The sequence below is a fragment of the Zootoca vivipara genome, chromosome 13, assembly GCF_963506605.1.
Source record: "Zootoca vivipara chromosome 13, rZooViv1.1, whole genome shotgun sequence".
In the NCBI taxonomy this organism is placed as follows: Eukaryota; Metazoa; Chordata; class Lepidosauria; order Squamata; family Lacertidae; genus Zootoca; species Zootoca vivipara.
In genome coordinates, this window is record NC_083288.1 from 2,952,038 (window position 1) to 2,975,565 (window position 23,528).

Sequence of the window (23,528 nt, forward strand, 5' to 3'; positions counted from 1 at the left end):
TCTCTTGCAACTAACCTGAGAACTTGAAGCCAGCTATCCACATAATTGAGGGTTGGCTAATGTGTGGCCCTCCAGATGTTGCTTGGCTGCAACTCCCATCAGCCCCAGTCCCCATGGACCCTGGTCATGGAGGAGGAGAGCTCTGGTCCAGCAACATCTCAAGGGGGTTGACCTCGCTTGGCTTAGGGGAACACGTCCCTAAGGTCCCACGTCCATTGGAATATAATGAATCTCGCTGACTAGAGGGATATTTTTCAACTCAAATGCCTGGATACTAAGTAGAACTCATCCTACGCTTTAGAAGAACTGAAACTGCGCTTCTCGAAACTCCCCAGCCTGGAAGTGAACAATTACACATGTGCTTGTGTATATATCAAGCTAGTCAAGACTAGAAGAACACTGCCATGAACAGTGTGTAAAAAGCACAACCAGTGTTTTTCTACCTCATACATTCCAGAGGTAGCAATCTTAAACAAGAAAGACAACTGAACCCTCCTAGGGACCATATTATTATGAGTTGTTGTTGTTGTTGTTGTTGTTTGCCCGCCCTTTACCCTAAGCTCCCAGGCTGGATTGCAACTTTAAGAAACAATGTTAGATACAGTTAAAAACAAATCATAATCACAAAAATAAGATGGGTCATAAAAATATATAGGTTTACACCAGGGGCCCCCAAACTAAGGCCCAGGGGCCAGATGTGGCCCAATCACCTTCTCAATCCGGCCCGCGGACAGTCTGGGAATCAGCATGTTTTTACATGAGTAGAATGTGTCCTTTTATTTAAAATGCATCTCTGGGGTATTTGTGGGGCATAGGAATTCGTTCATATTGTTTTTCAAAATATAGTCCCCCCCCCCAAATGTCTGAGGGACAGTGGACCAGCCCCCTGCTGAAAAAGTTTGCTGACCCCTGGATTACACCCTAACAGTTGCATTGTAGCATAAGCTTTTGGGTCAGAGTCTACTTTGTCAAATGCATGAAATGGTAACCTCAGTAGTTTATGTGCTTGAGCCTGCAGATAAGAAAGAGATTTACTTATTTTTTAAAAGTGAGGCCAGAAGGCAAGCAATGCAAAAAAACAACAATGCAGAAAAGGAATAGAAAACGACAGCACCCGTTCCAATAAGATTGGATGTGACTATGATCCATCACCAGCAGATGACAAAACAATATTAGTTAGTTAGTTAGCTAGCTAGCTAGCTAGCTTGTAGCCTGCCTTTCCATCAAGTGAAGCAATAATGGAAATGCAGTTGAAGAGGTGAAGATCACTTTCAGCCAAGGACTAGATTTGAACATTGCCGACCCTTTGAGGCTGCATTCCAGTGGTGGGTGTCACCAAATGTAGAAGTAGGTTGGGCCAATCCTATATAATAAAGTGCAAGTGTCTCTGCGTCCAGTATTCCCTGTGTCCCTGGGTTTGCGCTACTGCGCATGTGCCCCACGGACACAGGGACTGGACAAAGAGGCAGGACGTACACACACGCTCTCTCTCTCCCCCCCCAACCCTCTGCCTCCCGTTCCCCTGCGGCGGCAGACCAAGATGGCGGTATTGGGCTCCGGGGCCGTCATCTTGGTCCGCCTCCGCCTCCTCCTGACAACCCTACCTGGCCCGTGGGAGGAGCGGCGGGGCCGCGGCCTTCCCTCCCTCTAAGCACTCGGCCGCGGGACACGACGGGAGAGCGCTTTGTTTAATTGCGTTCCTGGCGCGCCCCGCGGCCGAGCGCAGAAAGGGAGAGAAGGCCGCGGCCCCGTCGCACCTCTAGCGCCCGTTTTCTTAACGGGCTGAATGAGACTAGTTATGAAATGAAATGCTTATGAGTGGGGAGTCCTCCTCAAAAACATCCACCATTTCACTCCTAAGTCTATTGGGATAGACTTGGTTATCCCAATACAGGAATGTCTCAAACTCATGAACCAGTCAGAGTGCTGCATAGGTTGTCCCTGCCCACTTGGGCCTCCTGCTGCAACTTGAGATAAGTGAGCAACCCAAGAGAGGCACCTGCTTTCTCAGGGGGAGTGCTAACCCACCCAGAAGATCTCCTTAATTCCTGCACCTTAGAACCATGAAATCACACCACCGCCACCTTCTAAATTCAGCTGCAGTTTATTGGCCCTAATCCAGCCCACTGCCAGCTCCAGACCCTGGTCCAGCTCCTGTACAGCCTCTCTAGAGTGAGGTCACTGGCGGAGGAAGAGGAGTGCGGGGGGAGTGCACCGTCTCCGGCAGCACGATCCAGGTGGGGTGCCAATCACGGCTGCCCCCCCCACCTGCGCTGGGTGCCACGCCCCCAGGACATGTGCCAGCCCCGCCACCTCTCTGCCCCCCCCCCCGGTGCCAGAGCATGAAGCTCCGCCACTGAGTGAGGTGACGTCAACTTCTATCAGCTCCAGTCAGTATGGCCTGTGGTCAAGGATGATAAGAACCGGTCTCCAGCAGCATATTGGGGAGGGGTGCATACTCCGCACTGCTGATAAATGATTTTCAAATGTTCTAGCCTCATGGAACCGTTTCAACATGTTCTTCTCTGCAAGGGACCCCAGCTTACAGCTTATGATCCTGAAGCATGTACCGGTACATGGGCGCAGCCTGCATGAATGGAGAGCTCACGCTGTAGAATGCACCCACTGTGCCCTTGCAGCTGCAAATTACAGGGGAAGGTCAGCAGTAGTGGGCAAGGAATTGTCTGCCATTACTGATCTTCTCCCCGAGGAGCCCCTAATAAGATATCCGCGGGCCCCAGAGTTCCCTGGAATACAGTTGTGTGGCAATGTCCCTCCCTCCCCGTGAGAAATAAGACACAAGACACAAATGATAGATTTTAAGTGGGCGAATAAGGCCACAACTTTATTGGTTACGGATGTTGAGCGGTATTGGCTTAGGCATTGGAACCTAACCGACTATATCTGAATGCAACCCGTGTGTTGCAGTCTGGGAAAAATTAACCCCCAGAAAGGAGCCCAGTGATGTACATCTACCGGACCTCCTCCTGTGGCCACCGTTGGGGCGTGCCTTATGGCCCTGACCTCCGCAGGCTCAGGACAAAGCTCCGCCCCTGGAAACCTTTAACGGAATACTTCTCCATTTGCTGGGCAGATGATGACGTAACCTGTCCCCTTTCTTTTTATGCAAATTTCCAATGCCTAACCGCCAAACCAAAAGTTGTGACAGATTGCTACGGGGTAGGCGAAAAAACCATCTTGGCTAGCAGGGGCAAAGAGGCCGAGTTTCCGCCTCCGGGCTGTTTAAAAGGAGACCAGCCCCGCCCCCCGGCCGACCTCATTGGTCGGCCTGGGGCTGATGGAGGCGGGAACGGCCAATCGTGAAAGGGCTGAGCTCTCAGCCCCCATCGCGAGAGTTCGGTCGGGCCTGCCCACAACACCACCTCCGTCGCAGGCGCGGAAGTGGTTTTCCCACTCATACAGTGCACCCACCAAATCCATGGAGACTACTGAAATAACACTCCAGGTCAGATCTTTTAAATTATTTGTGTTACGCTTTTCTCCTCCTGGCAGATATAGTTCTCAACTGAGATAGCATTTTTAATACTGTACACATATGCACACATTGCCTTTAAAATATTTCCCTTGGACAAGCTTCCAAAAAGGTCCCAAGAGTCATTTGCAGTTCAGCTGAGGAACTTAGCAAATACATTTTGTTTGTGTGCTTCAAGCATTGCTACACAAAGGCCAGCACGAAAACATAATCGATTTTGAAAACAGTATGTAATACGGTAAGTCTGCTTTACTCAATTTGTTCCACAGGTGTTATCAGAAACCCTCCGTTACCCCCGATGCAGATTACACTTGGACCCTTCCCCCCCCCCAAGATAATTGGCTCTCCTTTGATTAAGGGAAAGCATTTTAACGGCTATAAAACCAGGACAGGCTGTACAAGAAAAAGCAGCCAGCACAGCTGGGAACAGCCTTGAAGATGTTTCTGCAAAGATACAAAGGCCCTTGTTTTAATGTGGATGGCTGGGCACAAGTACAATATTCTATACGGAAAGGCAGGCGGAATTAAATGCTTTTTAGCGTCAAAACATAATTGTACTCATTGTTTACTTTCTTGGAGCAGAACCGGAGTTACTGGGCCCTTCCTTTCCCCATCTGCTTCAACATATTTATGGATGGGTGCCTGTTCACATTCAGAAAATGTGACTGCCTGAGTGCATTCTTATTTACACCCACTGCATTGGCACTTTGAGGCAAAACAATAAATAAAACAGCTCCGCAATCAATCTGCTGCTCACCCACAGAATTCCATGAAGGTGACCAACGGATGTCAAGGCGCAGAGACGCGGGCTCCCTTTGGAGCAACTGCTGCTTCTGTCAGATAACCGAAGGAATGGGCCTATAAAGATAATGTGCAATTGGCAGAGCAAGCTGAGATCCGGCTGGGAGAAGAAAGGGGGTCTGGAAGAGCAGGTGGGTGAGTGGTCAGAGCGTTCTGTGGGGATGGGGAGAACAAAATAGCTTTGAGGAACTCTTAGGGCAGAGACTATTCTAATGCCATTCTGGATTCTTCCCTTTGAGCGCCGGCCTCAGCAGTGCAAAGTTTAAGTCAACACTCTACTGACCACTGCTGCGTGTGCGCTTAGAAAAGGCAAATATTTACCCTCCAAGACTGTTGCCGAGCACTTTATTTACAGCAGGCTGCATAGGTTTGCTAATAATACAGCACAGATGTTAATGGGAAAGGATTTAAGGTCTTTGAAGAAAAAAGGATTCAGCTTATGGAGTGGCACATCCTACAAATTAATACTTAACCGTCTTTTATTCTGAGCTGTGGAAGTGTATTAGCTTTGCAAGGGTGACTGTTTAGCATTGTTAAAGAAAACTCTGGGTTGAGAGACTACTCAACAGCCCAGTTCGTCAGGGTACAAGTCTCCTGTGGGTCCATGAGGTCAGTAAAAGAAGGAAATTCTAGCCAAGTAATTTGGAACAAAACAGCAGTCAGTAGAATTAGGTCCTTTATTGTTGTGCAACAGTTTCAAACAGCAGTAAGTGAACCCAGAGCATAGGGCGACACTGACTTTTAAAACTTCCCACAATATCGCAGAATACAGTTTGTACAGCATCATTTATACATCACTGACATGTCACAAAAGGGGAGGGGTAGAGAGGGGTTACATTAGTTCAACCTTGGAAAACATGTCCAGACAGGTCCTTGGTACAAGATTAAAAGGTAAAGCTAAAGGGACCCCTGACCGTTAAGTCCAGTCGCAGACGACTCTGGGGTTGCAGCGCTCATCTCGCTCTACTGGCCGAGGGAGCTGACCTTTGTCCACAGACAGCTTCTGGGTCATGTGGCTAGCATGACTAAGCCGCTTCTGGCAAAACCAGAGCAGCGCACAGAAACACCGTTTACCTCCCTGCCAGAGCAGTACCTACTATTTATCTACTTGCACTTAGACGTGCTTTCAAACTGCTAGGTGGGCAGGAGCAGGGCAAGGATTCGAACTGCCGACCTTCTGATCGGCAAGCCCTAGGCTCTGTGGTTTAGACCACAGCGCCACCCGTGTCCCTTTTTGGAACAAGATTAGCATAGGCAAAACATGTCCAAGCACCTCTCAAGTATCCACCACCAGAGGACATCCATAGCCTGGAGCAAGTCCGGTGCTGGGCTTTTGGAAACTAACTGCTCAGCAATTGTCACCCCTGGGCACTTCCCTGGCTGGGGTGGGTGTACATGTCCTGATGGGAGGTGGGCAGGGAAGAGTCCTTTTTCCAAGGGCAAAATGGCGTTGGAATGGAGGAACTTGGCAAAGGGTTTGATTTTATATGATTTCTAAAGCTAGGTATCTTCCCGGGGCTGTCAAGTTGAAAGGATACATTCAGGCATAATATTTGTAACATTTAACAACTTTGAAGATGTGCCCCGCCCCCATATTTTCCGTAACAGCATGTACTTGATTTACTTGGGGAGCTGGTTTATTTAATGGAGATTATTCATCATGGGATCCAGGAGGCCAAAAAAACTGTCTTTCCCATTTACTCATGTTCACAGTACAATGTTTCAGATTTGAAGTGTGCACACACACGAAAGCTCATACCAAAATAAAAACTTAGTTGGTCTTTAAGGTGCTACTGAAGGAATTTTTTAATTTTGCTTCGACTCAGACCAACACGGCTACCTACCTGTAATCAGATTTGACTGTGAGGCCAAGTAATAGATCTGTCCAAATTTATGTTCTCTGTTTTGTTTTATTTTAAGCTATGGGAAACCGCACATCTTACAAGTTTACTTACTATTTCAGCACTAATCAAAACACAAAATACAATTAAAAAGTGGGCTTCATTTATAAACAGAATGATAAGATTCAATATAAGATTCAAAATATACAATTGTATATTTTTTAAAAACCCATTATGAATTCACCTTCATCAAATAAATCCCACCCTTAACAGATAATATCAACCTTCTGAATAACCATAATGTTATGATTATATCAGATAGACCAAGGAAATGGCCCTTATTTTGTATTATTTGAATTTCATTCAATATAATGAAGCTATCACTCTACATACACTTTATGCTTTTAGGCTTTATATATTGTTTTAAACTTACTGTTGTGCTTACATTTTATAAATTGATATTTTAAAGACGGCAATTAAAAGACATCCGAAAAGAGCACTGGAAGAAAACATGTTTTCACTGACCCCCTGAAGGGCAACCAGAAGTAGAGCCTGGAGCAGGGGTCCCCAAACTGCGGCCCCCGGGCCGGATGCGGCACAATTGGCCTCCCAATCCGGCCCGCGACGTCCTTGGCTGAAAAATCGCCGAAAATCCTTTGTGCGCATGCGTATGGGCCTCTCCCGACCCAGAAGAGGTCATTTCCGATGCACTTCCGGGTCGGGGGAGGCCCATACGCATGCGCACAAGCGATTTTCGACGATTTTTTTCCGACCGTGTGCGTGTGCGCATGCGCACGGGCGCGCACTCCCCCGCCCTCCGGCCCGCTGCGCGCGCACTCCCCTACCCTCCGGCCCGAAGCCCGGTAAGTCTGGGGACCCCTGGCCTGGAGGGCCTCTTTCAAGAGAGCAGTACAATTTTGGTGCCAAAGAAGTATTTAATGTACAGTAGTTCTGTTGATGGAAGCACACAGAGCAGGGTCCTCAATGATTGCTTCAGCAATGAGCAGAATCAAGGCAAACTATCCTGGCCTCAGTCTATCCGAGGCGCAGGTAGGAAGCCTGAATCCTCCAGGTGATGCTGGACTTCCAACTGCCACCAGCTCCAGCCAGCATGATCAGTGGTCAGAAATGGAAGAAGTCCTTAAATACGGGACCCCTTACCGTTAAGTCCAGTCGTGGATGACTCTGGGGTTGCGGTGGTCATCTTGCATTATTGACCGAGGGAGCCGGAGTACAGCTCCCGGGTCATGTGGCCAGCATGACAAAGCCGCTTCTGGCGAACCAGTGCAGCCGCTTCTGGCGAACCAGAGCAGCGCACGGAAACGCCGTTTACCTTCCCACTGGAGCGGTACCTATTTATCTACTTGCACTTTGACATGCTTTCAAACTGCTAGGTTGGCGGAGCAGGGACCGAACAACAGGAGCTCACCCCATTGCGGGGATTCGAACCGCCAACCTTCTGATCAGCAAGCCCTAGGCTCAGTGGTTAGACCACAGCAGAGGTACTGATAGTCAAAGAAGGCAGTGTGTTCATTTATCAAAATATTTATATTTTGCTATGCTCAGAGTGGTTTACAAGTAAATAATAAAAATACAATAAATAAATGCACATAAAAACCAATATGAGCTAAATCCAATAATCAGCTGCCCGAGAAAGATTTAACCAAAAGGCAAACTTAAAAAAACCTTCCATCCTTTCTGAAAAGGAAACAAAGAATACGCTTTGGAATATGCTTGTGCCTTCCAAGATCTGTCAAAATGCTCATAGCAACACTCTGTACCAAGTGAATCTTTCAAGGCATCTTTGAAGGCAGCCCCACATAAAACATTTGCTATTTTACTGCCAATTCACTCAGTTCTGAGAGGTCCTTGCTTTTGGAGCTCTTTGCGGTCTATTTTTGTTTTAACAATCCTGAAAAAATTGGTATCATCAACAAACTTTGCCACCTCACTGCTCACTCCTAACTCTGGATAGTTTATGAACAAGTTAAACAGCACATGTCCCAATACTGATCCTTGGGAGATTCCATTTATCTCTATTTGGAGAACTGTCTATTTAATCCTACTCTTTGCTTCCTGCAACCAATTCCTGATCCACAAGAGGACCTCTCCTCTTATTCCTTGATGGCTAAGCTTACTCAGAAGTCTTTGTGTATGCCATCAAATACCAACAGTGCCCTTCAGCTCTCTATAATGGACAAACAGGCCGAACCCTACGCCAAAGGATAAATGGACACAAATCTGACATCAGGAACCACAAGACAGAGAAACCAGTAGGAGAACACTTCAATCTCCCAGGACATTCTATACAAGATCTCAAAGCAGCTGTTTTATTACAGAAAAATTTCAGAAACAGACTGGAAAGAGAAGTTGCTGAATTGCAACTCATTAGCAAGCTTAAAACCATGGAGCCACCTGGAATGAACAGAGACATAGGATTCTTATCTCATTATACATGATCAAGCTTTCCTTAGCACCTCAACCCTTGCTTCCCCTCCCCCCGCAAGACCAATTGCAGTCATTAACAGTCGTTAACAGTCATCAACAGGTTTACCACTCCTATGAGCCCATCACCCATTCCCATCACCCCCACCCTCCGAATATACATAAAGGTCTGGTGGATTCTGTTTCAGTGTATCTGATGAAGTGTGCATGCACACGAAAGCTCATACCAAAATAAAAACTTAGTTGGTCTTTAAGGTGCTACTGAAGGAATTTTTTTATTTTGTCAGAAGTCTTTGGTGAGGTACTTTGTCACAAGTTTGTCACTTTCCAATGACTCTGCCTGCTTCTTAAAAGGAGTACAGGATCCAGGGTAGGCATTCTCTACCAATAGGGCAATTGGACTATCCTGCCCAATTGCCCTTTTAACCTATTCTCCCTCACCCAAATCCTAATGAAAGACTGAGATAGCTGCTCCTGTATTAAAGATATGTAGAACTTATTTTCAAATGAAAAACGGTGATCTCCTTCGGTACCTGTGGGTTTCATCTGTGCTCCTCAGTTAAAGCCCTAGCCACTACGTTACAGTGAGGAGAACCCGCTTTTGGGAAGACCTAATAAAACTTGACCTCCAATGGCTCCTTAACTGTGTTGGAAGTGGGGCACAGCCACTGAGGATAGAAGGAATGGCTCTGAGGGAGAACGGAGGAACTGCTCCAGCATTCAAGGATTCATCTCCGGAAGTCCTCCTGTTTTCCCAGAGCCTGAACGTGGAACATGTCAAAGACTGTGCACATTGCCTCTTATTGGTCTGGATCCATTCCTTTGGCAACTGGTGAGCTGCAGCAGCATCTGACTGAGAAGGCCTGGTAGTCTGTAAAGAGGTGCTTGCTGTTTCACCAAAACGTTTTCACATAGGTTGAAAATTAACTTATTTTAGACTTGGTGAAGGTTAGCTACTCTGTAATGCTCTGGGGGATTTTGCAACAGCCATGAAGCCTCTCAACCGACAGGTTGAGCAATGCTGATGTCATAAAGTCAAAGCAGCAGTGATGTCACAGACAGACAGAACGCCAGAGATGCTGAGGAAGGCCAGACTCAAGGTTGCTGATGGAAGAGAGCAGACTGGTATATAGGCTGAGGATCAGGGCCTGGGTGGAAGAAGTGGGAGGAGGGATGGAACAAAAAGGGAGCATTTAGGGAGGGGGCAGGTGAAGCAAGAAGCCGTACAAAAGTAGCTGAAGACAAAAAAGAAGGGGCAGAGATAGGAAAGGAAGACTGGAGCAGGTCGAGAAGAAGAGAGCAAGGAAGAAGGCGGCTTCAGAAAGGAGGTTTAGAACATGGTAAATGCTGGTGGCAAGGGAAAATATAAGTATAAAAAGGAGAATTTATGGATGCCAGGATCCAAGTTTGAGGCAAGTACAGTACTCTTTGGTGAAAGAACCCCAGCAGAGATTTAAAGCACAAAATGTGCAACAAAGTAAAACATGGAAATAAAGGCTTTTAGACCTTTAAAATAGACCATGTTCCTTCCAAAATTTCCCTCTACCCCTAACATAAAGAAAGAACACCTTTTTAAAGTAAATTTTAAAATGGATTACTTACAAACTCTCCAAAGGTCAGATTCATGTGTTTTCCATATAGCATTCAGAAAAAGTTGCAAAGGCAGTAAAACTTGACTTAGTCACAGTGCTGAAAGTTCCTAAATCATTGGTACAGGCACTCAAAGAGTGGCTTGTTAGAGCCATGCGGCTAAGCTTAACCTCTTCACACACTGAACTCAGGGGGACTAAAGGGGAACAAAGACTTCATTACCTAGTTGCTCCCAAGGTGAGCTAAGCCTGGCAGGCAGTTTACTCTATGGTCTTAATCCTTTCATGCAGTAATTAGACTTAAGCATGTTGGTTATGAGCAGCTAATTATCCCACAGTAATTAAGGCAAGCAAGAGAGGAGGAAAGGGGAAATCAGTTTGAAAAGGTGTATTTAGATCTGCTTCCATAAAAAGGTAAAGGACCCCTGACAGTCACAGATGACTCTTGGGTTGCAGTGCTCATCTCACTTTACAGTTTTCCGTGTGCCTCACTAAATAATGTTAGTTATTAGCCATGATTACATGTTTAATTCATTAATTCAAGCTAGACTTTAAAAGGTAAGATGTTTTCCTACCATCAGCTGCCCAAGAGGAGGACAGCATTTTGGTGGTTTAACTTATCCAGTTGCTTGAAAGTATGTGGTACTGAAGCCTCTACAAGTTATTTTTATTTTGATGCTCAACCTTCCACAGACAACATCCTTAGCTATCGCTCCTTAGCACCTAGCAGAACCTTGCAACTGTTTTACTGTATGGCTCTCACAAGTTATCCTCATTGCCAAAACCAACACAGAACTATTGGTTGAGCCGAAGTGTAAGAAACCATCATAACCAACTCCACCCCACTATTTCCCCCCACTTAGGCATCCTCAGGATGGGTAGAGTTCTTCTGAGCCAATAACCACCCAAGTTTTGTCTCCTTTCCAGCCAAGAGCTCTTTATTAACCCCCCTACACATCAAACCATTTTGTATTTATTATCTCAATAACCCTTACAGCAACACCATAAAGAAGGCCAACATGAGAGTGCCTCTGTTTCAAAAGTGGGAATGAGAGACTCCTGCATGCCCAAGGCCATCCACTGAGTTCACAGCTTAAGTGGGGTTCACCTCACCTGATTCTCTTAACTACTATGTTCCAATCCTATTTTGGGTGTGCAATTAAGCAGGCCAGGCTATCTCTATTGAGAGGCAGTTTCCAGAAACTCACAGCAAAACACGTTTAACAAAAGTATTGATGATGAATAAAAATGCAACAACATAAAAATAATAAAAAGAACATAAGGGACCCAGGTGGCGCTGTGGGTTAAACCACAGAGTCTAGGGCTTGCTGATCAGAAGGTCGGCGGTTAGAATCCCTGCGACGGGGTGAGCTCCCGTTGCTCGGTCCCAGCTCCTGCCCACCTAGCAGTTTGAAAGCACATCAAAGTGCAAGTAGATAAATAGGGACCGCTCCGGCGGGAAGGTAAACAGCGTTTCCGTGCGCTGCTCTGGTTTGCCAGAAGCAGCTTTGTCATGCTGGCCACATGACCCGGAAGCTGTCTGCGGACAAACGCCGGCTCCTTCGGTTTATAGAACGAGATGACCGCCGCAACCCCAGAGTCGGACACGACTGGACCTGATGGTCAGGGGCCCCTTTACCTTAAAAAGAACATATAATTAACATTTCTATTTTTCTGAATCTGTCTTGCTGAGGTGGCAAGATGGCCAAAAAGGTGAAAACCTAGAAGATGCTAAGAAAATGTTTATTAGGAAGAACTGCATATGTAGAAGTTCAACGCCTAAATGTTTTGTTTTGTTTGTTTTTGCCCCTTGAGGGCAATGTGGAGAAGAGGTGAATCTCTGACAACTGGTCATAGCAGCTAAATGGACCTTACATTATAACAGGCCATGTACCTCTCCGAGCACCACTTGGTGATGGACATGCAGAAGGGGATGGCAAATGATTCCATGTTCTGTTTCCAGAAACTTCTGGCTCTGGCTCTTGCTTGCACCAAAATAATGGACTAGATGAACCCTAGGTCTGATCCAGCAAATCAGTTCTTTGATCAATTCTTTATGCTTCCCATGTAAGTGACCCAATCTAGTCCCATATAAAATATTCAACTACAGCCCATCACAAGGAATCATTTGTTTCATGCTTCATATTTGTACTCCTCTTTTGCAGCAGTGTGCCTTTTCTCTGGCATGCAACATGCATTGAAACATTCAGCTGCCAGGGAGGCCATCTCTGTTATGATGTAGCTGACAAGGTAAAAGATTGTCCTTCACAAAACACTTTCTCTTGGGCCTGCAACTCCTGGCTCAAGGAAACCAAAGAACCACACCCTATCCATCACTCATCCACTTCAATAAATACAGAATTAGCAAGGTTGTCACCTGGAAAAAATGAACTATGTGAAATAGAATTTATACAGGAGTGACTAATCCCATGGTTTGGCTGACAAAAGAAAATAAACTCTTATATTCTCAGCTGTTTTAAAAATAGGCTGTAGAATATTGGGAGCAGATACAGACTTTTAGGAAGGGTGTAGAGTAAGAACATTCGTCTATACAATGCTGTTCCATGGATTCAAAACAAAATGAATGTTGCATTACCCTGGGCACACAGCACGTTCTTTTTCTGAGGCATTTGAACGATTTTAATTCCCAGTGTTTATGGCATGCTGTATAGCAGGGGTCAGCAAACTGTTTCAGCAGGGGCAGTCCACTGTCCCTCAGACCTTGTGGGGGGCAGGACTATATATTTTTTTGGGGGGGATGAACGAATTCCTATGTCCCATAAATAGCCCAGAGATGCATTTTAAATAAAAGGACACATTCTACTCAAGTAAAAACATGCTGATTCCCAGGCTGTCTGTGGGCCGGACTTAGAAGGCAATTGGACCGGATCTGGCCCCCGGGCCTTAGTTTGCCTACCTATGCCCTATAGGGTGTCTCCACCAACTGGTCAATGGGATTCTAATTTTGTTCTACAGCAGGTTGGGGTAAAAGCCAGAGCATGACAAGGATATGACCATGACCATGGCAGGAAAAGGAAGTGATGTTCAAGCCCAAATCAGGGCAATCTACTCTAAAAGCACCTTTGTCCATTGCTTATTCCATAGACTTATTCTCCCTGTAAATTATCTGAACAGTGCAAGTGGTGTGCATAATAGAATTGGCACAATTAAAATATGTTTTCCCCCTGCAAGCGTATCTAAAGATGACATCTGTTACCCAACATACCAATGCTATGTGAAGCTTGGTGGACTAAAAAATACAAGAGTATCCATCTTTTTGCAGAAAATTGCACAAACATTATCTTGCAACTCAAACAATTAGCAAGATCAAGCAAAACCGAGACATTTTTTGTACCAGTTGTTGTGTTCATTGCGGACATTAATGTTTAGTATTAGTCTTGTGGTTGTAAGCAAATGTTTGATGCTACAGCCAGTCACAAGCTCTGCCATCTGTAAAGTTAAAGTTAAAGGACCCCTGACAGTTAAGTCCAGTCATGAATGGCTCTGGAGTTGAGGCGCTCATCTCGCTTTACTGGCCGAGGGAGCCTACGTTTGTCCGCAGACAGTTTTTCCAGGTCATGTGGCCAGCATGACTAAGCCGCTTCTGCCGAACCAGAGCAGCGCACAGAAACGCCGTTAACCTTCCCGCCAGAGCGATCCCTATTTATCTACTTGCACTTCGACGTGCTTTCAAACTGCTAGGTTGGCAGGAGCTGGGACCGAACAACGGGAGCTCATCCTGTCGCGGGGATTCAAACTGCCAACCTTCCGATCGGCAAGCCCAAGGCTAAGTGGTTTACACCACAGTGCCACCCACGTACCATATCTGTAAAGTTAGATGTAATGAAAAAGAAAGCACATGAACAAGAGTTCCTAGGAATTATGGAACCACACAGGGAAACGAGTGGGGAGACCTTTAGCGCAATAACAGAGAAGTGTAAGAAACTGGTAGATGAAGGGGATGTAGAACTTAAAGCATGTAGAGAAACCGTACAACAGAAATACCATGGCAATCATAACAACCAATCCACAAAGGAGTTCAACCAGAGGTCCATCTACAGTCCCTACCTGGATGTACTTATTACCTCACTGAATATAAAAACCAACCTGCTTACAGTTTGTTGAGACTACCATCCATCTAAGATGGACCACACTGAAAAAAAATGCTTTCAAGCACCTGTCAGCTCCATTCAGGTACTTTTCAAATCTGAAAACTTCGTGGATGAATCAGTTTAGTATGAGCTGTGAGCAAAGAGATACGGCATACCAAAAAAAAAAAAATAATACCCCCAGCATCATGTAAGATTTACAACATGAACCTTACTGAACTATTGGAACCTGCTATTAAAATGGTCATCCTTTTAGTACTTTCCCTCCCAGTCACAACATGCACATCTGAATAATCCTTTAACACTTTGTGGAGGATGAAGACTACTGCTGGAAGGAAGACCACTCCCTGCTGCAAGGCCCATTTCCACCTGGCCTAGGGGGTGGGACCCAGGCTCACCTTGAACAGCTCAAGAGGCTCCTGGGAGGCTGGAGGGACATTGCTGGAATAACTCTTGGGTTGCGGCAACTGGCTAAAAAGTTTTAAAATTTGGTTCTAATTTTGGTTCCTCTATTTCATTTTTGTCAGGTTGGTGTTGGTTAAATGTTTAGCTGGGGTTGGCGGTTATTTTAATTTGGGTATACAGTGGTACCTCTACTTACGAATTTAATGTGTTCCGAACACACATTTGTAAGTCAAAAAAAATTGTAAGTCGAATCCCATAGGAATGCATTGGGAGAAAAAAATCGTAAGTCGAAGCAACCCTATCTAAAAATTCGTAAGTAGAAAAAATCCTATCTAAACTGCATCCAAGATGGCGGACGGAGCTCCATTCGTAAGTAGAAAAATTCGTAAGTAGAGTTATTTGTAAGTAGAGGTACCACTGTAAATGTAAACTGTTTGTTATTGTTATTTGTTGTGGTGGTTATTATTATTATTGGTTTCTATTGATTTATTGGTTTGTTTGTTGCTTGTATAGGATATTTAGTTTTTTAATGTTTGATGTTTTGTTGTGTTTTTATATATGTTGTAAGCTGCCAAGTGAGGCTGGGGAAACCCAGCCAGGTGGGCGGGATATAAATTTTTAAAATATTATTATTATATTATGAAGACATGAGTGAAGTTGAATAATGAGTGAAGATAGTTGGTCTGACTTAGGTTTGTTTGGTTCACACACACACCCAACCCCAACCCTGACTTGTGTTTGTTGAGTGTCCATTTAAAAAGTCCATATAGAAGTTACTGACCATTTTGGCCAGGGCCCATTTTTTCAATGAATGATCCACTTTGCACCACAGTGATACCTTGGTTCTCAAATGCCTTGGTACTCAAACAATTTGGAACCCAAACACTGCAACCCCGGAAGTGTTCCGGTTTGCAACCTTTTTTTCGGAAGCCGAACATGCTCTGTTTTGCGTGCCACACTTCTGTTTTGAGTGTTACACTGAGGTCTGTCTGTTTTTGCTATTTATTTTGCATTTTGTTTTTGCGGCTCTTTTTTATGACTGTGTGGAACCCAGTTCAGCTACTGATTGATTGATTGATTGATTGTGTGACTGCAATACATTGTTTATTGCTTTCATTTTATGGATCAATGGTCTCGTTAAAATTCAAGTTCAATTGCTGTTTTAGGGGTTGTTTTTAAAAGTTTGGAATGGATTAATCCATTTTGCATTACTTTCTATGGGAAAGCGCGCCTTGATTTTGGAATGCTTTGGTTTTGGAACGGACTTCTGGAACGGATTAAGTTTCAGAACCAAGGTACCACTGTATATATATATATATTTATTTATTTATGGTATAGACAGACCAGCTTAAACCAAAAAAGAGTATGACTGGTTTTGGACCTTATGTCTGGTATTTAGAACAGCAAAAGCAGCTTCTGTGTAAAAGGTGTGAAATTCAGCCTTAGCAGGTATAGGTGTAGAGTCCTAGAGTTCAATGGAGAGATTGAAACTGTATATCTTTCTAGTGTCTTGCCCTGTTATTGTAAAATGGACAACAACAAAAAACCCCATATAAAGACTGCAAAAAGTCAGCAATCTGTAGCCACAAGTTATTGACCGTTGCCTTCCATGAATTATTTTTGTGGACACCCATGCTTGCCTCCCTGAGAAGGCCCAAGTCCACAGATGATTCACATTTGCAGCCTTAGCCTATAGTCTAAATCAGACATCCCCAAACTTCGGCCCTCCAGATGTTCTGGACTACAATTCCCATCTTCCCCGACCACTGGTACTGTTAGCTAGGGATCATGGGAGTTGTAGGCCAAAACATCTGGAGGGCCGCAGTTTGGGGATGCCTGGTCTAAATGTCTAAAGTTGATTAGTACACAACTTGTGTCAATTACTTTTGTGAAATACCTGGTTAATTAAACCTTGAATGTGACCTAATTTGGTTTGGGCTAGTCAGGGTGGCCATCCTGTGGTTCTCCAGATGTTGCTGGAGTCCAACGCCCTGCCAAGGGGCAGGGAGGATGATGGGAGGTGAAGCCCACATCTGGAGGGCCATGGGTTTCCCAGACTTGCCCTAAGACTCAGTTCCCTGCCTGTGAAATGGGAATAGTGACTTCACTTTAAAAGTTGTTGCAAGAATGGATAAGAATTGTAAAGAGCCAGTGACAGGGAGCAGTTTAATGTGGACTGGGAATAGGGAGAGCCAGGTTTAAATCTTTTATCAGCAATGAAACAGCTGGCAGTTTCTCTTTCTTTTTGTCCAGGCTACCTTGACTATTGTGAGGATGAAGAGAAATCACCTTCCCTCCTCCCCATATGCTTCCCTAACTAGGGGAAAGGCCAAGTCGTATGCACAGCAATTTTAAAAAGGTGATTAGGGAGCAAATGCAGGGCACATTCTGTCTGCCTAGCCTTATTTATTTATTAGGATGACAACCTGCCCCATCCTAAAATGCTGGGTTTGGTGCACACATAGGAAATAAAACACCCATTTGGTATTTAAAACTCCACATCACCATGCCCCTAAAGGTCACTGACACTTAGAAAAATTCCTTACACCACAGTGTTATACCATTTCAGGCATACTTTTGAAATGCCCGGCATACTCCGAGCCACGCAGAGCAATCCTTCCTGCTTTTTCTGGCACCAGAATGAAGGTTAAAAGAGTTTTCCTGCTTAGTGAACAGTTCAGCTGTAATCCTTCAAGCGCCAGAATGAATGACAGCTGTAAGTTTCTGACATTACAAACGCTTGATAAAGTTATCTGACAGAAGCCCTCAGCATCCCGTTTTCAAGCGCACACACATTTCCTGCTCACATCGCTGTTAAAAAGACAGATTTCAGAATGTTCCCTCTCCCCCAAAACTAGGAAAGGGAAAAGAGGAAGTTCTTACCTTCGATGACCTGAGCTGGTAGACCGGCAGGTAGCAATGAACCCAAAAGCAGCAGGAGCAAATTCCAGGGCCCCCGGGAATGACTGGAGAAAATTGGGAAAGAGGGAGAGGAAGGAAGCCAGAGGTGAGGGGAAAGAATTCAGTGCCTCTACATGTGAGGGTGGCGAGGGTGAAGGTGGTGGTTCTTACCTGGGAAGCATTTTGTAAAAGCCAGTCTTCAGCAAAAGGCAGGTTCAGCTGCTTGCATGGAGTTGGGGAAGAGAGAGGCTGCTGCTGCTGCTGCGGCTGCTTTCTTCCCCACCAGCGCTCAGCCCAAGTGGAACAAAGGCAGCTCTCTCTCAGGCTGGCTCTCAGTGAGTCACTGCAAGCCTACAAGCACTGAAATACGACTCCTTCTGCTATGTTTTCCTTACAGAACCCACCATCTTCCAGCTCCTCTTCTTCTACCTCACAACTAAGTCTAGGACCTCACGCTCCTCCTATATTTTTGTCTGTCCTCAGATTTCCCATCAAATGACAGCAATACAATCACCACGACCCGGGAAGCTTCCTCAGCTCCTCATTCTGCCTCTGGGGCTGCATTCCCTTTGTAGTTAGCATCCTCTGATAAAAAGTAAGGTTTCTTTTTAATGTTCACTGCTGTTTTGGGAAATTGTGGCAGCGCCTGTCTCAGGGTCAGTAGTCCATGGAACGACCGGGGGCTCTGTACAAACGCCACAGATTTATTCTGTCATTTTTACCTGCCATTCTGACTTTGTAGGTGTAATTTCACTCTTCCAATTCATTGCAACCAGAATCCTGGCAGTATACATAAAAAGTGGCCGGTCTTCTTTCTTTCTTGATTTCAGTTGACATTATCTCTAATAAAAAGGCCTCTGGTCACAGTTTGAGTGCTCCTGTCCTTCACCAACATTTGAATTTGAATCTCCCCCTCAGCATACTGCAAGGCTGTAGAATTCATTCTAGGGTGTCCTTGTACTTCCAATAGCGAAGAGCATATTTTCACATATACTTTTTCATCCCTTCGCGACAATCTGCACCCATCAAAACTCATTTTTATCTATTACATTTATGTCCCATTCTTCCTCCAAGAAGCTTCTCTTTCTCTCTCTTTTTTTATTATCCATGCAGCAATGCAGTGATGTAGGTAAGGCTGAGAAATAGTGACTCTGGATTCCCCAAGCCTAATCCAACATTCTAACCCAGGGGTTCCCAACAAAATTTTCTCGAGGACCCCTCATCGAGCCGCTATTGTGACAAGGACCCCCATTAATTCCTAATCCTAAAATTAAAAAGTGAGAGCCAAATTAAGAGTCCTTTTATAAGAGTCCAGGGAGGAGGGAGGGGAATAGAGAAGACAGGGTACCTGCGCAGTAGCGCACAAATGAAGCCGACGCGCGCAAAGCATCTTGGGGAGGTGAGCGTTAGTAGAATGCGCGCGCTGCCTCTTTGCAAAACAGTAGTGTTTGTAAAGCGCCACCTAACGGCATACAGAAGAACTACTGTCTCTATCTAATTCTAGTTTTGTGCTAGACTCTGCTCATGCAGGAAGCGGCCAAAACAAAAAATCTGTTATCATACGAAATATATTTAATATATATTTTATTCTAATAGCATCTTGCGGACCCCTCTGGCATAGCTCGCGGACCCCTGGGGGTCCCCGGACCACCTGTTGGGAACCACTGTTCTAACCATTATACTATGCTGACTCTCAACACATTTAAAGTATCATGTTCTGTTGCTCTAGGGCAGTGATGGGCAACCTTTTGAGCTTGGTGTGTCAAAATTCGCCAAAAAACCGAGCATAACTCGGGTGGTGTGTCACTTCGAGGAAAAAAACATAATTTCGTGATATTTATAGTTTAAATAACAAAAATGTATAATTGTAGTATATTTAATAAACCAAAAACTAATTATTTAACCAAACCAAACCAAAAACCCCTTATTTATCACAAAGTGCCCAGAGTTGTTGAGCTTTTTGGGGGGAGCTGCTGACCAAAGTTTTGGAGGTTTTTTTGGGGGTGCAAAAGTTGCTTTGCTTTTGGGGGGGGATGCCCCAAAGCTGCTGTGCTTTTTGGGGGGGAAAGAGAACAGAAATAAATGACAAATCATGCCTTTGCTGGAACTAACACGCAGCACCGACATAGTCTGCCAAAGCGCCAAAAAAACCAGCACAGAACAGTTTTAAAAATGAATGCTGTTGCACCCAATCATAGTCTGCCAAAGCGCCAGGAAAAAAACAGCACAGAAAGGGTTAAGAAACCAATCTCTGGCTACCAGCAGCAGCAGCAACAACAAAAAGGATCTGGGTTTTAACAGTGGAGACAACGGGTTTTAACAGCAGAGACAAGCTGTAGCAGAGACAAGCTGTAGGAGGAGCGGGATAACAAATGGGGGAAAAACAACAACAACAGCGTGAATGGACTGATGGGGCGCGTGCCAGCAGTGAGGGCTCTGCGTGTCACATCTGACATGCGTGTCATAGGTTCGCCATCATTGCTCTAGGGGGTAGATATTCAGGGAGGTGGCATTCCTCTTTGGCTTTGGCAATATCCCATTCTCCAACAATTTGCTGCCTCCTATTCATTTCCAGTCACAATTAAATTGTTGCTATGGTAGGATTGGGCAGCATTTGAGAGGTATTAAAACAGAAAATGAACTTCATGCATGCATAAAAGGGTCAACCTAAGCCCTTGGGTCATGCAATCTTTGGGTTAGCCTGCATCTTGGCTAACCCAAAGATTACATGATCCAAGTTATTTCTTTTTAACTCGTTAGGACCCTTTTCCTTTTTTGTCTTACTGCCAGCAGATGGAGACTTGTTTGCTGTAATTTCTTGGGGGGTGGTCATTCTCTCTCTCTCTCTCTCTCAGCAAAGCCTAGTGTGATGCAAAATCTAACCAAGTGTTAATGTACTTGGAGCAATTGCCAATTCTGCTACGCCAAAGGATAAATGGACATAAATCTGACATCAGGAATCACAAGACAGAGAAACCAGTAGGAGAACACTTCAATCTCCCAGGACATTCTATACAATATCTCAAAGTAGCTGTTTTATTACAGAAAAATTTCAGAACAGACTGGAAAGAGAAGTTGCTGAATTGCTACTCATTACCAAGCTTAAAACCATGGAGAGACCTGGTCTGAATAAGGACACTGGATTCTTATCTCATTATACATGATCAAGCTTTCTTCAGCCATCTCACCCCTTGCTTTTTCCTGCAAGACCAATTTCAGTCGTTAACAGTCATTAACAGTCATCAACAGCTTTACCACTCCTATCAGCCAATCACCCATTCTCACCACCCTTCTGAGTAATACCCCTCCCCACCCTCTGACTATACATAAGGGTCTGGTGACTTCTGTTTCAGTGTATCCGAAGAAGTGTGCATGCACACGAAAGCTCATACCTATGACAAACTTAGTTGGTCTCTAAGGTGCTACTGGAAGGATTTTTTATGTTGTTTTGTCTGCTATGAGAGTAAGACTCTCTCTTCCAAATCTTTCTCTCCAACACCACCCCAGTGGGTCTTTTGCTGTTGTATAAGGGGAAAGTGTCCTAAATGTGAAGCACCTCATGCTTCATCACTGTATCATACCACAAAAAGAATAATCTACTAAATTTATAGATGAATATTGAGATTAATAGCACAGAAATATTGCCCCCCTCCAAAGATGTAAACCCAAGTCGCTTCTGGATACCACACTGAAATTGCACTTGATGCTCAGAACAACCACCCAACTTTAAATTCACAAACACGGCTAAGTGGTATTAGCAGAATTATACACTTGCTGCTGGCGAGTTCTCTCAGGATACTTCTGCTCCTTCCCCTCCCTCAAAGAATTGTCTTGATCTGGCTGAACTGTGTGTATATGTCAGTGTCTATGCATGTTTTAAATATCACTGCAACAGTGGCACCATTGATAAGCCTCAGAATTGTTTCCATGAGAAATATGGTTTTTTTTTACCCCACCCTAAAGCATTCTGAATAGAGCTTTTTCCTCCCCCCCCCCTCCACATATAGCTGATTGTGTGCAACCCTGCTCAAAATAAGTTGTTTTTAAAGTCTGGACCTAATCTGACGTCTTTGCTGATGTACATGACTTTGTATAAAAGGTATGCACCCACCCCCATTTTTGGAAAGAGGAGGAGGAGGAGCTGGCACACTGAGCACAGAAGAGAGTGAAAGGGGCCTGGGGCAGAGAGGGGCAGGATCCTCAAGTACAGAATGATGCTGTGACTGTGCAGAGTGAAAATATGAGCTTTTCAAGATATAAAAAGGTAAAGGGACCCCTGACCATTAAGTCCAGTCGTGGACGACTCTGGGGTTGCGGCGCTCATCTTGCTTTACTGGCTGAGGGAGCCGGCATTTGCCCACAGACAGGTTTTTCTGGGTCATGTGGCCAGCATGACGAAGCTGCTTCTGGCGAACCAGAGCAGCGCACAGAAACGCCGTTGACCTTCCCGCCGGAGAAGTACCTATTTTTCTACTTGCACTTTGATGTGTTTTTGAACTGCTAATTTGGCAGGACCGAGCAACAGGAGCTCACCTTGTCGCGGGGATTTGAACCGCCAACCTTCTTATCGGCAAGCCCTAGACTCTATGGTTTAGACCACAGCGTCACCCGCATCCCAGATATAGTTGGGTACAATTCTATACTCAACTGGTGGCATTCAAATAAATCTTGAAGTAGATTCATTGAAATGAACAAGCCTGTTAGTCGTGCTAATCTATTTCAATATGTCTACTCTTAAGCAGGCTTAGTCATGCTGGCCACATGACCCGGAAGCTGTCTGCGGACAAACGCCGGCTCCCTCGGCCAATAGAGTGAGATGAGCGGCGCAACCCCAGAGTCGGTCACGACTGGACCTAATGGTCAGGGGTCCCTTTCCCTTTCCCTTACTCTTGAGCAGAACTAGTGTTCTAGGGCAGGCACGTCCAACTTCCAAGAGACTGCAATCTACTCCTACTCAGGGCTGACTTAAGCATATCCGTCACCGTGGTGCAAAGCTCCCTCTGGTGCCCCGCCCCCCCGTTTCCCAGAGTTTTTTTAGGGAGAACGGAGCTGCCGGTGGGGCTGGAGGAGGCGGGCAGCAGCTGGAGGGTGGCTACTCCAGCGGGGAAGAGGCAGAGGTTGGACGTGGCGCCTCCTGGCTCAGCTGGCCACTTCATGCCGCAGTGGCCATGGCAGACGGAGGCTCCAACGCTGCTTTGGAGCGGCATGGCGGAGGCAGGTGAGGGCTGTGAGCTGATGCCAGGAGGTGCCGTGTCCAGCCTCCACCTTTGCCCTGGCATCCTCGATAACTTGGCGCCCTGGCGCCCTGCACCACCAGCCCCTGCTCCCACTATAAATAAACTGCAGTGATCTACCCATTGGATTGACCAGAGTTGTTGAGCTTTTTTTGGAGGAGGATGAGCCAAAGTTGTTGACCTTTTTTTGGGGGGGGGAATAAGCTTAGTTGTTGAGCTTTGGGGGGGAGGTGATTGATCAGGATGACAAAATTGGCCACAGACACCCATAGACATTGACCAGTTGGACATGCCTGTTCTAGGGGTTGTAGGGCCCGCAAAGCAGGGGATGACTTGGGTTACATTTGACTGGCAACCTGGACTTTCAAAACATGCAAATGTTTATTGATGGGGATAATCTACAACTTCTCAGTCAACTTCTCAGGAAGTTTCTAGATGACTCAATTTTGGAGGGTGCACACAGTTATCAATAAACTAAAAGGGGGCAAAGCTCCGTGTCCTCAGAGTGAGTTTTGTAAAACATGCTCACTGGTCCCACAATTTACTAAGCATTTAATTAATGTTATCATGGAAGGAGAACAGACACCATCTTAATGGAAAGACGCAAGAAGAAGAAAAAGAAGAGTTTGGATTTGATATCCCGCTTTATCACTACCCGAAGGAGTCTCAAAGCGGCTAACAATCTCCTTTCCCCTCCTCCCCCACAACAG

The 23,528-nt window shown here is 45.3% G+C and overlaps 1 protein-coding gene across 4 annotated transcripts in view; it reads right to left on the reverse strand.

Moving 5' to 3' along the window:
* COL15A1 (collagen type XV alpha 1 chain) overlaps positions 1-18,132 on the reverse strand; it is a 138,198-nt gene extending 120,066 nt beyond the window's left edge. For 2 of the 4 annotated variants that reach the window (XM_060282154.1, XM_060282153.1), the window contains exons 1-2: positions 17,756-18,130; positions 17,567-17,649 (exon numbers count right to left, since the gene is read on the reverse strand). In XM_060282154.1, coding sequence (XP_060138137.1) covers positions 17,567-17,649; positions 17,756-17,766 — 94 coding nt within the window. In that variant the 5' untranslated portion in view covers positions 17,767-18,130. Of the gene's footprint in view, positions 1-17,566; positions 17,650-17,755 lie in introns of all 4 variants that reach the window. The other 2 variants (XM_060282155.1, XM_060282157.1) reach the window with 2 other exon arrangements.
* Positions 18,133-23,528: the final 5,396 nt, after the last annotated feature.